Source organism: Pterocles gutturalis, unplaced genomic scaffold (assembly GCF_000699245.1).
Source record: "Pterocles gutturalis isolate BGI_N339 unplaced genomic scaffold, ASM69924v1 scaffold37871, whole genome shotgun sequence".
Classification (NCBI taxonomy): domain Eukaryota; kingdom Metazoa; phylum Chordata; class Aves; order Pterocliformes; family Pteroclidae; genus Pterocles; species Pterocles gutturalis.
In genome coordinates this window covers 18,289-34,309 of record NW_010099103.1, presented here as the reverse complement: position 1 = coordinate 34,309, position 16,021 = coordinate 18,289, and the positions used below count along the sequence as shown (strand labels likewise).

The 16,021-nt window shown below is 47.5% G+C and overlaps 1 protein-coding gene across 1 annotated transcript; it reads left to right on the top strand.

The window, feature by feature from the left end:
• Nucleotides 1-2,244: 2,244 nt before the first annotated feature.
• SCYL3 (SCY1-like 3 (S. cerevisiae)) lies at nt 2,245-15,344 on the top strand. Its single transcript, XM_010075331.1, is given in 13 exon segments — nt 2,245-2,535; nt 3,018-3,203; nt 3,849-3,962; nt 4,909-4,965; nt 5,720-5,822; nt 6,403-6,514; nt 7,181-7,270; nt 8,796-8,923; nt 9,361-9,548; nt 10,091-10,262; nt 12,082-12,225; nt 12,808-13,544; nt 14,900-15,344. Coding segments are annotated over 13 exon segments (2,259 nt in total). The 5' UTR covers nt 2,245-2,370; the 3' UTR covers nt 14,963-15,344.
• Nucleotides 15,345-16,021: the final 677 nt, after the last annotated feature.

The window sequence follows — 16,021 nt, the reverse complement described above, 5'->3', positions numbered from 1 at the left end:
CCTCTGCCAGAGGCTGCCAGGAGGCTCTGCTGCGTGGGCACAGCGAGGGGAAAGCCGGGAGCTGCCTCTGGCTGTGGGGTGACAGGTCTTAGCGTCTGTGTTTCAGGGGTGTTATCGCTCCACAAAGAAGCTAACGTGAAATTCCAGCTCTAGCACCATTCATGGTAGCAAACCCAAATTGTTCTGAGCTACCAGTGCCTCTGTCTTTCCCTGCTGGGCTCCTCTCCATCTCAGGGTGCACTCTGTGTTACATCGTGTTTATAATTTATTGAAAATAACACTTTAGAGGGTTATGATGTGGGTAAAGCTCGTAACACACAAAGCACGTGTGGTCCTTGTGCAGTGTGGTTGCATGACTGGCAGCTTATGTTAGCACTGGGGGAATTCTTCCCTGGGCTTTAGCCACACCTACACGTATACCTTTGCAGATGCTTTTGCCTGCTGGAGTTTCAGTAGCCAGCGTGTTTTGGAGTGCTGTGAAAAAGAAAAGAAACCAAGCGACAGTTTTGCAAAGCCGACGTGTTCCTGAAAAGTGTGGCTCGTGGTTCTACAGGTGCTGTTGCCAGTCGGTGGTTGAAAGCTGCTCACTTGAAGGTGCTCGGTGTTTGATACCAGGAGTTGCTGGGCTCCTCCTGGCGTGGGGAATGCTTGTTTGGAGCTGGTTGTCGTACAGTGGTGCTCAAATAGATTGCAGTTATTTGAATGACTCTGATGTTACGATATTTCTGAATGGTGGCTGTCCCTGAAGCCAAACTCGCAGCTGGTGAGTATGTCCGTATATATTTGGAGGAACTAGGTCAGTTCAGATACTTTCAGCTGTCCTGTGCAAAATCTGATTTGAGAAGTAATTACAGCAGAGCTAGCAGGCAGAGCAAAGCTGAAGAGGGCAGAGGATGCAGATAAACGTGCTCAGCTGTGCCTGGAGGAGCGGCCGGTGCTGTTGCACACAGGTGTGGAAGGTTAGAGCTGAGCCAGAGCACAGCTCCCAGGGACCCGCTGGAGAGGAAGCCCTTCCGTCTCATGGCAGCGTGGATCCTTTTGTGCCAAGGAATTCACAAGAAAGGCCTTTTAGAAATGTGTGGAACTGCTGCACGGTGCTACCGTTTCAGCTCTTAGCCCCTCTGGGTTGTGGTGGGAAGCTGCAGTTTAGACTTCTGCAGCTTTGCTGTTATTTCTTAAAGGTTGCGTTAAAGGAATTGTCACTGAAGAGGTGCAGATCCACCCCTGACGCTAGAGAGGAGAGAATGATAGCAGCTTGCATGTTCTGTAGATAATTCAGTGTTGGATTTTAGGTGGATCAGGATGCACAAGCTCCATTTAAAAAAAAATAACACAATTTCAGACTGTAGTGGTTGTTGTATACTCACTTGGTACAGCCTGGAGGGTTACGGTCTGCTCACGTCACACAGTTAGAAGCTGTCATGTGTCCTGGTTCCCATAGCTAACGGTTCATTCTCAAACCTGAGGTTTTGCTCTCTCCTTCTCTCATTACTGAAGATCGTTTTCTAGCTTCCGTACACAGTGGTGTTCAGGGTCTCGCCGGTAGCCGGTGATCACAAGGCTGATTACAGAGCATATGCTCTGTCGGTGTTTACCAAAAGAGCCTCTGCAATCAGCGTGTTTGTTTCACCAGTTTTGTCTGCGAGGAAGCAGCACAAAAATCTGCATCAGTCTCTTCCCGACAGAAGCTGAGGGAGGAAGGAAGGGTTGGCAGGCAGATGGGGTATTTGTCAGATGGAGAGAAGGTAATCTGGGGGGAAAGCATGCTGCTGGAGGAGCTTACCTGACTACAGCTTCCCTGGAATCCTCTGTGGCCTGGAGAACTGAGGGATGGCTCTTTTAATAAGCCTGGGGGCTCCTTGTGCCCCACAGCGGTGGCCATCGCAGTTCCTAACTGCTGTCTGGGCTTAATCAGAATTAAAGCTCTGGAGCAGGCGTCTGCGTGCCTGGGGGTGTTGGTGGATCCTGGCTTTGTGGATTCTCGATTTGGTAGCCAGGTCACGGACTAGTTATGGATGCTGTAGTGTCTGTTCATCTGCTGGTGATGTCTGGTGGTGACGCTGACACAGATGCCCGCACCATCCTGGCTCCACGGCTAGAGAGCTGCTGGCCTGTTGATGTGAACCCTTTTGTGGACATTTGGTTCCTTTACAAAATAAGCGGTGGGGATTTTGTTATTGTCCTTAAACTGAAAGAGAGAGTTCTGGTAGGAGGTTCTTTAGGGCTATTTCATGCTTTGCAGAAAATGCTCTGAAGGCAGACAGGACAGCGCCTGCTGGAACTACATCTGTCCAAAAAAAAGTCTTCCTTCACCCAAAGGCCTGTTTGTCGTCAAGGGGGAACCTCTACAACAGCCAAACTCCGCAAGTGATGGGCTCGGAGAACAGCGCTTTAAAGAGCTACGCACTAGAAGAGCCGCCGTTCACGCTGCCGACTGGACACACAGTTTATCCAGCCGTGCTCCAAGATGGAAAACTTGCTTCAGTCTTTGTGTACAAGCGAGAGAATGAAGATAAGGTTAATAAAGCTGCCAAGGTACTACAGAGAGCGTGCCTGGGACAAACATGTCAGAGCTGTCCCTCCTTTTTCTTGGAGGGATGGGAATCAGCTAAAGAGGGTCAAACCCTTGGGGAGTAAGGGCAGGAGGAAAGGTCGGAGTTGACCCTGGCTGCAAACAGCTTCTGTGTGGGGGGAGGAAAGGGGGTCAGCAGCCATGAAGCTCATCGTACGCCACAAGCAGTGGTGGGAAGCGATGCTCAGACAGCAATACTGGCCTCTTCCTGCACATATAAGTCAGGGAGTCTTTCTTGAGTAGATCCTACCCAAAATACTGTGTTTGTTCTGTGTAAGATGTATTATGAAAAGTTCTGCAGTGAGTGAGTGAGCGTGCTGAGTGCTTGGTGAGGAGCAGGGATGGGCTGGCTAAATTCCAGCAGAAAACATGGCAAAAAGTACAAGGCTGAGCTCTGGAAGAGCTGCCTTGGATGAGATTTAACGGATGTTTTTGTTTCTGGAAGCACCTGAAAACCTTGCGCCACCCTTGCCTTCTGCGCTTCCTCTCCTGCACTGTGGAAGCAAATGGGATCCACCTGGTTACAGAACGTGTGAAGCCTTTGGAGATGGTCCTGGAGACGCTCTCTTCTTCAGAAATCTGCGCAGGGATCTACGACGTGCTGCTGGCGCTCATCTTCCTCCACGACAGGGTAGGTACCACCGGCCGCAGCCGTCACGCTTTGGTGGGACAGGAGAGCCTTGTACCTGGGCTTGCCTGGATGACCGCCTCGTTCCTGATTCCTTGCAAAAAGACAGATGCACACCCCACGGTTCTTTTAGGCTGAACCTGCTAAAATTGGTGGCTGCTTTGCAGGAGGAAGGGTAACTGAAAATGCTGTGGGTTTTGGAAGTAAGGGAGCAGTTCTCAATTTGTGACTTGACATCTGCTCGCAGTGCTTCTTACTTTAGGGAAATGGGATTGCTCGGCCTTGGCACTGGTTACAGCTGTTGGATGTGTCAGTGTCACCGCTCCCCTGGTTTGGCACTGTGTGTTTGTCCAGGACTGGAGTAAATCCCAGCTCAGACTGTAGCTGTTGGGCTTTGTGTTCATAGTTGGAGGTCTTCTCTGGTTTTACAGTTGCATTGGAAGGGCAGTGACAACTCAAGCTTTGTCTGATCTGAAAGCCCAGCCCAGCTGCCTGATACCTGCCAGTCACCCACAGAATCCTGCAGGGCCTTTAGCATTGTGTGCTTTCTGGCAGCTTTTCCTCAGCTCCTCACAGCACCTAAACTAAAATTAAGATTTTATGTCTTCATCTATCCCCAAGTCTGTTGTCTTTGTTTGTTTGTTTTAGGGAAACCTGACACATAACAATGTCTGTTTATCATCCGTGTTTGTAAGTGAGGATGGGCACTGGAAGCTGGGAGGGATGGAAACAGTCTGTAACTTCAGTGAAGCCACCCCAGAGGTAAGAGCCAAGCAAAGCGTCTCCCTGACGGCCAGGAGAGGGCCCCTTGCCTGCTGAAGCTGGCCATCGACGGGTGTGAAGGCTCAAGTCCTTCCAGTTCCTTGAATTTACTATTGTGTTGGCTCACTTCCAGCTCTGACCTGAATCTTTGCTTTAAGGACACTGTAACTATGAACTACAACATCTACACAAACAGAAACTAATTCCCCATTAGCCAAAAAGCAGTTGCTTTTAAGGGACGCTGATGGCTGGAGGAGCAGTGAGACTGAGGAGAGTGAGAAATCTTTGCTCGTCTGGACTGATTTAAAAAAAAAAATTTAAAAAAACCCCAACCCTTAGTGTGAAGCAGGAAGATCCAGGTTGAAATGAATCAATAAGAAAAATAATGTAGATGACTCCTTAGCTTTTGCTGCTGGCATCTTCCTTGATTGTTACTCATCTTAGCAGAAAAATTCCTGGTTTGATTTTTGCTGCACACTGTGCAGAGTCATTGCTGCAGCCTGGCACTGTGTCATAGAAGTATATTGCCTTTTCTCCCAGAGGATCTATAAATCCTTCGTGAACTGTATTGAGTGTCCCTGGGGTGTATCACCTTTCAGAAGGGATCAGGCAGACATGCAACAGGTGTGTGTGGTGCTGCACAACAGTGCGATGAGCACAGCAGTGAAACCTGACTGCCAGAGCTCCTGAAATCCTTTCCCTGTTCAGGTGGATCATGCGGGAAGGGCTGAGCTGGCTGTGATGCTCTGAAGTTGCTTCTGTGAGCTCGGTGCTTTCCACCTGCTCCGTTTGTGCTTCCCCTGCAGGCAGGGCAAAGCGCAGGCTGCCCCGGATGGCAGCACCTCCTGCCACGCACGCAGCCCTGGCCCGCAGGGAGAGCTCGCTCCTGCTGCTGGGCACAGATGAGCAATCAAGGCAGCTCCCGTCTCCCCTCTTCTCCTTCCAGTTCCTCTGTCACGTCAAGTCGGTACGAGACCAGTCGTGCATCCCTGGCGAGGAGATGGTGAGTAGCGTCACATGCTGGAGGCACTTCTTGCTGGCAACAAATAAAAGCATGATGTTTGGGAAATAGTTTTCATTCACATATTTTATTTCCTTACACCTGAGCGGGAGGAAGTAGCTGTTGGATAATACCTGAGGTTTACTCTCGTCCTTTTTCCCCACCTTTCCTCCCATCCCTGGTTTGGGTGTGGTGTGGGGCATGGGGAAGTGAAATTCTGAATGAGGAGTGATGGGACAGCAGGTTGTCATGATATTTTTCAAACACTTTGTGTTGCAGCTTTAATGCTTTCAAATCACCAAAGCTTTTCATAAATTACAGAGTAGTTGCTGATATTGCCCAGATCACTGTGGTCACACGACTCTGCAGCTCTCTCATAAAACAGTTGGTTTTTTCCCCTTGTTAGTCGCTTCCTGTCCATTAAGCATCCTATGAGTTGCTCATGCTAAAGGAGTGCTCACTCGCTCTCTAATTATCACCTGTTTCCATAGAAATGCTCAAAGTTGTTGACTTGCAGTTGCTGTGTGCATTCACAGGGGAATTGCTTCATCGTCATGTAGTTGCTCCTTTGGGTTATAAATTCCCCAAGGGAGGTTTTTTTTGCATTATATTCTACTTGAAGGCTACTTAGGGCAGCTTTGGTGCTATAAAAAGAATTGGAGAGAGTATATGGCAGGGGGAAGGAATAGAGGTTCATGGAAACTACTAAGTATCACTTAAACTCCTGCTTTGCTGATCATTTTGGTTTTATTTTCAGTCTGCAGATTTCAAAATTCTGCCCAACAGCTATGGGCACGCGAGGGATGCCTACGCGTTTGGAACAATGGTTGAAAATCTCCTGACAGTTCTGAATGATCAGGGTGAGGAATGACGTGTTTATTTGCCTCCTGACAGGCCTCTGTAGCTTATTTATTGTCCGTGTCAACGGAGCCATTTGCCTTCTGTTGCAGCTGGCAGGTGTGCTGTGGGTTCAGTGGCCATCGTTGTTCTTCCTGTTTGCAAGGTTAAAACACGGGCTGCAGCTTCTGCGTTCCCCTATTCCTGCACTTGAGCATGGTCAGACGCGGCTGGAGGTCACCAGCCCGTACAGCACGAGCGCTCCCAGATCTGCGCTGCAGCAGTCAGAGGGTCACTTGGTCCTGCCCCACCAGCTGCTTCATCAAGGGTTAGGGACACGAGTGCATGGATTTTGTGTGCTGCAGCAGGCCAAGAGCTGCTGCCTTCTAGCAGAGAGTGAGCAAGAAGCTTGGTACCCCGATAGCCAAGAAGTCTAGGGAGAAAAATGGAAATGCTGTTCTCCCTTCCTTGAGGGACATATATGAGCAATTTTGCTGTCAGATAGAGCTTCTAAAAATAAATTTTTGGGAGGGTAGAGGACTCCTGAGCATGATTTGTTCAGTGTTGAGAGGGAAATCTAACAGTAGGTGCTCTGACTTTCAGTTTCAGCAGATATTCTCTCCAGCTTTCAGCAAACCTTGCACTGTACGCTGCTGAATCCAGATCCAAAGTGTCGTCCGCCATTGTCCAGCTTATTGTCGCACGAGTTCTTCAGGTGAGGAAAGGAATATCCTGCCCCTCCTGGTGTGTCTTGATACGGCTTATTTCTGTGTTGCAAATGTGTTAATTTTGTGAAGATACATCGCTTACTGGATGGGAAGTGCAGACATAATCCCTGCCTTTTACAGGGATCTTTGACAAAGACACTCTTTAAATTAAGAAAGCATTATCAGCCTTCCAAATGAGTGGTGACAGAAGTGTGTCCCTTTGTCACGTGCAGTCAGGTGCATCTCCCAGGCTCGTGGGAGGTGGTGGGAAATGCTCTAGAAAGTAAAATCATGAGTGATACCACTGGAGCAAAGCGGGCTCCGAGATAATCCGAGAGAGCCGTGTCCAGGTGTCTGCTGTCACCTGGGTGGTGGCATTAGCACAGGGTGGCACTTCCTTCTGCTCACTGCCCTGGGAAGGTGGTGAGAGGTGGCTGATGCCGCCTTGTCCACTTCCCCCTGTGAATTGCTGACTTCAAAGTGCAGCCCTGCGCAGGCACAGCTGTAACTGGTCACACCTCCATGCTGGTGTTCGTGGTCCACCGGCATTTGACTTGTGTCCCTCTGTCTAGTTCTGTCTGCTAAACGAAGGATGGGGATTTGCATTCTCTTCGTTGTGGGTGGTTAAAGGATCAATAAGGATCACGCTTGATAGCCTTCATTTTTGTGCTTAGGAATGATTTTCTGGAAGTTGTGAACTTTCTGAAGACCTTAACACTGAAGTCTGAGGAGGAAAAAACGGAATTTTTCAAGTAAGTGAAGGAACTATAATCTGGAAGCTTCTTGTTTCAGAAATGTGTCTGCCAAATGGGATCATGGGGGGAGCTAGGAAAGCTAGTGGCCAGAGAGGTAGTTCCTCAGGTGCCAGATTTTTATTGCTTTGGCAGAACGTTGTTTGCTCTGTAATATTGTGGGTACTCCAGCCAAAGTAATGATTGCATCAAAGAGGAAACTCTTCACTCTCTCCTTTTCCAGTTTCTTGTTGCAAATGGTTTGATGTTTGAGGGAAGCAGTGCCTGCCGGGCTCTGCATCTTTCTGGTACTCGCCAGCCTCTGGAGTGACACTGTGCACAGCGTGCGGACAGCGGTGTTTTTGCCTGCTACAGACCAATTGCTGTCGCTGGAGAATCAGTCAGAAACTGGACTGTAGTGACATGCCTTCCTTCAGGGGTGCTCTTCTGAATCCTGTCTGCTTGCTAGGGTTGAACTCCTGCAGGGCCAAGAGCAGCAGCTTTCCCAGGAGTACAGGGATATGAAAAGGAAAAAAAAAAATTCCATTGTCCATGTTGTGAATTAATGCACTTTATGGGGAATAATGCGGATGTTATTAGCAGAATTTAAATTATCCAGGTTCTCTTCCGCCCACTTTAGCTTCCTTTTTCCATATAGAAGAGCCTGGGTGTTCTTACTGTGCTCCTGCCTGTTTTGTGCTTCTGTGGTCACCATCAGTTTTAACACTAGTTTGATTTCGCTAGTCTGCAACCAAGTAGAGCAAAGAAAGGCTGAAAGGGGATCTTAGCAGGGACATTTAGAATGGTTCCCACCATCTCTGTACCGAGAGAGGGAACAAATACTTTGCTTAAAGATGCAGCAGTGGTGCCCCTTTGTCAGGTGCTATTGTAGTCTCCTCCAAATCTAGAGAGAAATCAGTAACTGTTACTGATATTTTAAAAATTAAAATCTGACAAGGAAGAGCAATCGCACAAAATCAAATGAACCCAACCCACGCTCTGTCAGCCACCAGTAAAATGCATTAGATGAAGGTTGGTTTCAAAATGGAAATCCCATTTTGCGAGGGAAACTTCCCTTTCGTGGTGGGTAGAACAGCCTTTCCTCAAGCTGTAGGACAACTGTTGCAATGCACCAGGTTGTGGGCTGAGAGGAAAACTCTCTTCTGCAGTTCTAACGCTGCAGCACTTCACGGGAGTTCCCAGCTCTGACACAGCTCGCTGCTTCAGCAGCAGACGGCTTCTGGGAGGGGGAAACCCTCATGAGCCAGCTGCGGGGTGCAGCGGTGCCTCTGGATGTGCTGGTGAGAGGCTGTGAGCTGGGTGTGGGGTGTTACTGGATGTGTCTCTGGCTCCTGCTTTGTGTTATCTTTATCTGGAAGCCTTGGGCAGGAGCAGAGCCTTGTCCTAGGTCAGTGTGCATGCGGAGTGAGAGGCTGCCTCTGCTGTGGGGCTTTTCCTGGAGATGAGGCAGACACAAAAAGGGGGGAGAGCAATATTAAGGGAAGCGGATGTAAATCCATGGAAGGCTGCCTTGATACTGATTGCTCTCTCCTGGAATCAGGGTGGCCGGCTTGTCAGAAGAGCTGATAGCATCACGGCTGGTGCCTCTTCTACTCAATCAACTCGTGTTTGCAGAACCTGTAGCCGTCAAGAGTTTTCTTCCTCATCTGCTGGGTCCAAAGAAAGGTGACCTTTAAATGCTTTCTCTCTTCAGAATTATTACTGGCAAGTTTAGAATGAATTCAGAGTGGTCGTTCCATTGAATTAAGGGAATAATGATGTTTATTTAACCAGAACAAACACTGTAAACATACAGAACTGGGAAAGGACACTTACGCGTCCTTCTCCATTTGCAGTACTTTTCACTGCTCTGCTGATGCTGGGAAGAGAATTAGGAGTTGCCTGGGCTCCTTCCCAGGTTAAAGTGCAATGGACACGGACACTGCTGCCTCTCCTCCCTCCTGTCTCTGACATCCCATGCAAGCTGTGTTGGCAGCTGACAAAGAATCTGACCTGGCAGTAGGGTGTCACTGTAGAGCTCAGCTGTGATGGTTTCTCAGTGAGTAGCTTTTCGGTGAGCTGTCTCTCGTGGTTTTTTTCCCATCTTCCCCTCTCTTCCCTAGAGCAAACTGGAGAAAGCCAGACCAGCTGCCTTCTATCGCCGGCCTTATTCCAGACTCACGTCATTCCCGTGCTGCTGAAGCTGTTTGAGGTTCACGAGGAGCACGTTCGAATGGTGTTGCTGTCTCACATTCACGCCTACGCAGAACTGTTCTCTCGGGAGGAGTTAAAAAACATCATATTGCCACAGGTTAAGGACAGCAAAACAATACGTGGTATATCCTAAAATATGGGATTTCTACTGCCTGGGTTGGTGCTTAGCTTAAAGTTAGGATCTCATAGTGCTGGCCACAAGCTGACAGTTTGCAGCCTCCTTTCTCCACAAGCCCTAACCCTGACACCCCGTCCTCATCTGAACGACCCTTTTGGTTAAACCTGATGCCCTGTGTCACGCACACCACTTGTCACACACACCACTTCTGCCGATACCTGTCGGCTTTGACTGTGTTTCTGTGTCACACCACAGCTGTCAAGAGTGGAGGAGCTGGTCTAAGCTCAGGGTGCTTTGGCGTTTCGGTCCAGCACTCCACAAGCTCCAGGATCAGCCACCCTCTTTAGCTTGCAATGCAAAGTAGAAGGCTGATTTTATGCTATGGAGCAATGTCTAGTATCTACTGAGAGCTGTGGGAGATTGCAGAAATGAAATGTGCTGCAAATATAACATTTAAGGGGAAAGAGGTGAAAAAAGCAGAATTATCTGATCTTGGTAATGTTATGATGTTCTTGGCGTAGGTACTGCTGGGCCTTCGAGATACCAGCGACTCAATCGTTGCGATAACGCTGCACAGCTTAGCAGTGCTCGTCTCCCTGCTTGGACCTGAAGTAGTTGTAGGTGGAGAAAGAACAAAGATTTTCAAAAGCTCTGCGCCAAGTTTCATGAAAACTGCTGATATCTCCCCAGAAGGTAAATTACACGCTCTCGGGATTCCTGTCCATTCTGTCCAAGCAACATAGGCAGAATTTATTGGTGATTATTCTGTTGCTGTTGACAAGTTAATTGAAAAAGCTCATTTGCTTTTTCTTTTATTCTTCAATGCTAGCTGACTGTTTGCTGATACAGAATTGATATCATAAGAGCAGTTATAGAAAAGTATTTTAAATGTAGGAAATATATGGGGAAAAAAATTTTCTTCATTTAAGAATCTCTGTAAGGAAAGGAGATGAAGCATGTGGGTGTTTGTTTTGGGTGGAAAAGCCATACTGGCCTTCTAGAGGACTCGCGTACATATCCAGACAGTTTAATAGTCCCTCTGTCCTTCACGTTTTTAAAAATAGTAAATCTCATCCTCTTCCCCCACTTTTTATTTATAGATTGGAAAAGGAATACGAACTTCCCTGTTTTCTCAGCTCTCAGGAGGCTTTTCAGCTAATCCAAATGGAGAAAGCAGTCCCTGCACCTGCTAGATAACTTGGAACCAAGTGTACTAGGGGAAAGCTTTCCTGGATATTGAAACTAAGAATGCTTATAACTGGAGGGAAGAATTGGCATTTGTTCTACTTTAGACATAGAGACACCAAATGAAATGCATGGTAGAGATCAATTTAAGTATAAATGTTTTCTTCCTGATGATGTGTGTACTGACAGCTACCACCCTTTATTAAAACTTGAGGATGGCTCATTGCATTATTATGCTTTACATTATTTTAGTAGGCCATGGTAAATAAAAACCTTTAGCTTGCATGCTAAAACCAGGTTTATTCTTCAGAATATATTTAAAATTAGACCTGATTAAACTATTGACAAACAACGAAAAAAACCCCTTTGGTCCTCCACGGTGAGTGGTGACCTGCAAAAAGCTGTAGTAGAAGCCAAACATATGAGGTTTAATAAGCTGTTTGCTCAAGGCTCTAAGGGCTGTACCTTTCAACAAGGGCACTTTGGGGAGGGGGTGGTTTCTGTGTTGCGATGGCAGTCCTCTCCAGTGCCACAGGTTGGGAACACTGGTGAGCCATGCAGAAGCAGGTGCAGCACTGGCCCATGCCGTGCTGTTCTGGGATGGTGGCAACGGCCTCACGCAGCCGAGGCCGGTGCTGGGGAATCACTGCCACAACTCCCAGAAATGAACTGGAAGGAGGTGCTTGCTAAGATACCACCTCTGTCCCAGGGAAACAAACCTGCCCGCTGCAGCTTCAACACGTGGAATTGCTGCCTGCCACCCCACCTGAGCGTGGGTGTGACATGAGGGAGGCTGTCACACAGCCTTCAGGGCAGAGCCTCTTGTTCGTGTGAGCTGTTTTGCTCATGCCCAGGCATAAAAGAGGGTTGGTGTAGTCGCAGGGGTTTGCTTACACTGTGAATTGTGACTGTCAGTGTTATGCTTTTGTGGGAGGGGCACGGAGCGGGATTTGTGATGCCATGCAGGACAGAAGCTGACATTTTTGGATCCAGCCCCATGGCAGACAATTCTTTTTAAGCATCTGTTCCAGTCCTAATCAGTTTGTTCAGTGTGTGTTCTGTGAAAGAACGTATCAACAAAAACTGACCACTTACAGTTGGCCACACTTTGTATCGGCAGGAGCTGCAGATGGTAGGAACAGAGCAGTAGTGTGTTACATGAGGATTGAGAGGTGCAGCTGTTGGATTGCTGCGCCAATCTTCATTCTGGATTGCTTGTCAGTCTTGTAAATAAGAATGTTCCAGTGCTGTAGGGCAGCTTCATCTAAGACTGACAACACGCTTTGTGGACTTGATTTTGTTTCTTCTTTTTCTTTTATCCCTGCAGACTCCCCCAGTCACAGCGTAAGCACTCAGAGAAATGAAACCTCCTGGTCTCTGAAGAACAATTCTAGTGTGTTCCCCATCTCTGGAAATTTACCTGTCAAGAAGCTTTCTGTGCGACAAGCCAAGCCCCTGGCTTTAAAGACAGGTAAAACATTGCCCTAGCTCTTTCTTTTTAGAACTCAAGTGTCCTACAAATCAAATGTTGCTGGAAAATTAATTTTCCCCATATGCTGATCTGAAAGAGAGTCAGTGAACCAAGGAAGGTAACAGTGCAGGAATAAGACTGTGGCCCTTGACTTCCTAGGGAATGGCTATTTGGGAATCGTTTAAGGCTGGCCAGCCTTAAAATTTCTGTTTCCTTATGGCAGGTTCTCCCCTGCATTTGTTCCCCACTCCCCCAGCGTGGCAGATACACTATATTTACAGGTCAGCTCATTCTCTGGCCTCAGAAGCTGACTCATTTTCCTTTCATGGGCCTTTTTTTCAGTCACCTGTTGCCTATCAGCTTTTATTGCCTGAGGGGTCTGAGATGAATACCCCTCCTTTGCAAGCAGGAAGGTGGCGGTGCTTTCTGAGAGGAGCTTAGCACTAAAACATCTTTCCAGTCAGCATTTACCAGCTTATTTCCACACCAGGCGCTGCCTATGATGTCAAGGAGGTTTAGTCACAGCTCTGTCTCTACACTTGCTCTCTTGAAATGAGTATGTAACACCTTTGTCTTGCACAGGTGAGCAAGATGCTCAGTCCCCCCTTAATGGAATTCCTGAAAGCATGAAATCACTAGGGATGGGCAGGAGCTCTTTGGCTACCTCCAAAAAGCCCGCAGAAGAGTGGCCAGACTGGAGTGAGCCCGAGGAGACAGACACTGAAAAAACTGTGAACATTCACATTCAGCCCCAAGAGCCGCGGGGCAGCGTGGGACCTTATTTTGCTGAACATGATGTAGATGAGAAGCCTTGGGATGACTTTGAGCCCAGCAGCCCTAGTCCTGAGCTGTCCTCAGGAAACTGCCTCACTGTGACACAAGCTGATGCAGTTGAAATGCCGAGGCCTCTGCCAGGTACCCATCAACTGAGCAAAGAATTCCAAAGCCTCAGCCTGAGTCCCCCCACAAAGTCCTGCCCCAGGAACAGCTGGGGCAATGACAAGTGGGACCACCAGGAACAACTGGTAGAAACTGTGCTGCCAAAAAAGACCTTTCAGAAGAGGTTGAAGTCTTCATTGGAGTCTGGCCTAGGAGAAGAATTCACGATCAAAGTGAAGAGGAAACCTGTCCAAGACCCTGAACTGGACTGGTTTGCTGACATGATCCCAGACATTAAACCTTCTTCAGCTATCTTGATTTTACCTGAAGCAAGGACAGAAGCAGTTGTTTCCAGTCAGGCTGGTGCAGTATCCAGCCGAGAAGGTGCCTCCCAGAATATGCCGTTTTCATCCAAATTTGCAGCAGCTGATGTTATTGAGGTAAGAGGCTATAGGCAGCAGGGTTTAGATGACTGCACGCTTGAGAGGATCCTAAAGCACGTACATAGCACAACACGCAGCCGTGGCATGAGCTGGCTCCTTAATCAGCTGGTGGATAACCTGAGGAAGCATCAGCAGCATACAACTGTACAGTTGAGTCTTTACCTGTGAATACAAGATGCTGAGCTCTGAATGATGCATCTTAGCAGGCAGCAGGTAATTCAGTGGGCTGTTACGGCAGCAGCAAGACAGCCATGTTAGGAAACATGAGGGAAGGGACTTGTACACTACTCCAGGCACTGACCAAGGAGTTTTAACTCCAGCTTTTAATTTGTGCTGCTGTCTCCTGGATGCAAGGACCCTACATTATGTTAGGGAGATTCTGGCTTGTCAGACAGGTGGAACAAGGCTGGATGTTTGCTGAACAGGCACAGCCCCAAGCACAAACAGAGGAGGGCTTTCAAGCACTCAGGACTCAGTGCTTCTCCTGGCTCTTCTAAGAAAAACTAGTAGCACTGTAAGTAAACCTCGGGATGACAGAGTAAACCTTTTTGGGTTCTCTGTTTTAATGAAGGAATATCTGAGACATTTCTCCATTTCAGAGAAGGAGGGGGTTTATAAAACTGCCTTTTTAAGTAAGCAGGTAACTCCCTTTAGCCCCATCACAGAGACTCCAGGGACTGCTTCCTAGCACTCTCGCCACTGCCACACGAACAAATAACTCCGTTAGGGAATAGGTGTTGATTTCAAGTTCTTTTGCTAATTCAGCCTCAGAGAGCTACCACAGGGGTAGCAGGTAGCATGTGGAGAGGAGGCTAGGATGTTAACTGAAGTTGTTTACGACATCTGAAGATGGCACACTTGATGTTACAAGCAGCACTGTCACGGTATTAACCCAATTTTTTGAGCAGTCGCTCTCTGTAGTGCAGTCAGTGCTGTGGAGTAGAAGAGCTGTGGCAGTGGACAGGCGAGATCAAAGTTACAGTGTTAGAATACAGCAGGGCAACAGCTGTTTCCTAGGGGGAAGGAAATAATCTATTTTATAGCATCATGTTTGTAACAAAGTGGTTTTGGTACAGACCAGTTCTTGCTTTAATTTTAGGTAAAAAAATGTAAGAATCTCCCGGTTAGTTTGCTCTTTAAGGTGTTTCCTTTTGTAGTTAAAAGTTCTTTAAGACAGAAAGCTGCAAATGCTGGCATTTCAGCTTTGGGCTTATGAGGCGCTTTCAGCATTCTGAACAAACGTCTGGCTCTCCCATTGCAAGCCACACAGGCCACCGCCTGGCTCCTGTGGCTGCGCTAGTACAGAACTACAGTACACGTGCCTTAACACTGGTAATTTTACGTGATTCTAGGCTGACGCTGCAGGCTGGGGTGAAGAGGAGGAGTTGAACTGGGAAGATGATACGAACTGGTAATAGGACTGAAAGAGACAAAGGCAAGTTATGGTGTGTTGGATTCTGCAAGAGAAGTTGCTGCTTCCCCGATACAATGGATAAAGTACCTCAGCACTACTTTTGCCAGAAGGCAGGCCCTTGCTGCAGCAGCCAGCAAGATCCTGTGCAGCCCGGTCTCTTGCAAGGGATGCTCCTTTCCAGTCTGTGCCAAAAACAACAGGGGTGAGGCCTGCACTCATGCAATATGCCCAGCTGTGGTGCATGCCACTGCTACCAGACAGAGGAACAGTGTGATGGGAGTGTTGGTGCTGACCTGCTACTGGAGGCCAAGACTGGTGTAAGCAATTGTTCTAGAACTCATCCCTGCTCTGAAAAACTGATGACAATAAATGAAAGTCACACTGAGTTCCTTGGTTAATGTGCCTTTTTCTTTTTTTTTTTTTCAGAACAGTAAAGCCCTTAGAGAAATGGCTCCTTTTAACTTTTTAGCTAAGAGGTTATTTTAAGATGAATGTACAGTTTACTCAACTTATTTATTTCTGTTTATATAGTTCTGTCAGTGGATGGCATAAGAGGTGCTAGGAATCATGCAGTGAAGGACCCCTGAACACAAACTGCTTAAGTACCGCATTCTCTCTGCTCTTAACTGTGACCAATAAAGATTGTTTTTAAAAGATGACCCTAGCGTGGCATGGAACCAGCAGCAGAGGTATGTTCACAGAATAGTATAGAGCCTTAAATTGTTATTCTTGAGTGTATTTTAAAATTAAGATAAAAACACCTACTGCCTGGTTACCTGTACGTGACAGGAACAAAGGTAACTGTTACTTTTACAACAGATTCAAACATCTTAGTATTCCAAATACAATCTCATGAAAAGTTTATCATCATACAGGAGCTTAGAAGAACAAGCTGTACAGTGGCAGTATACAAAATGACAGCCCAGATGCACAATAGTGTCCATTAAAATCTATCGGTCCTTTCAGCCAGTTGTTAATGAAAGACAGGCCAACATCTCATACCTCAGTTCATTTTGTCACATTAACCAAGACCCAGCAGTACAGCGGAGCATCGCCCTGT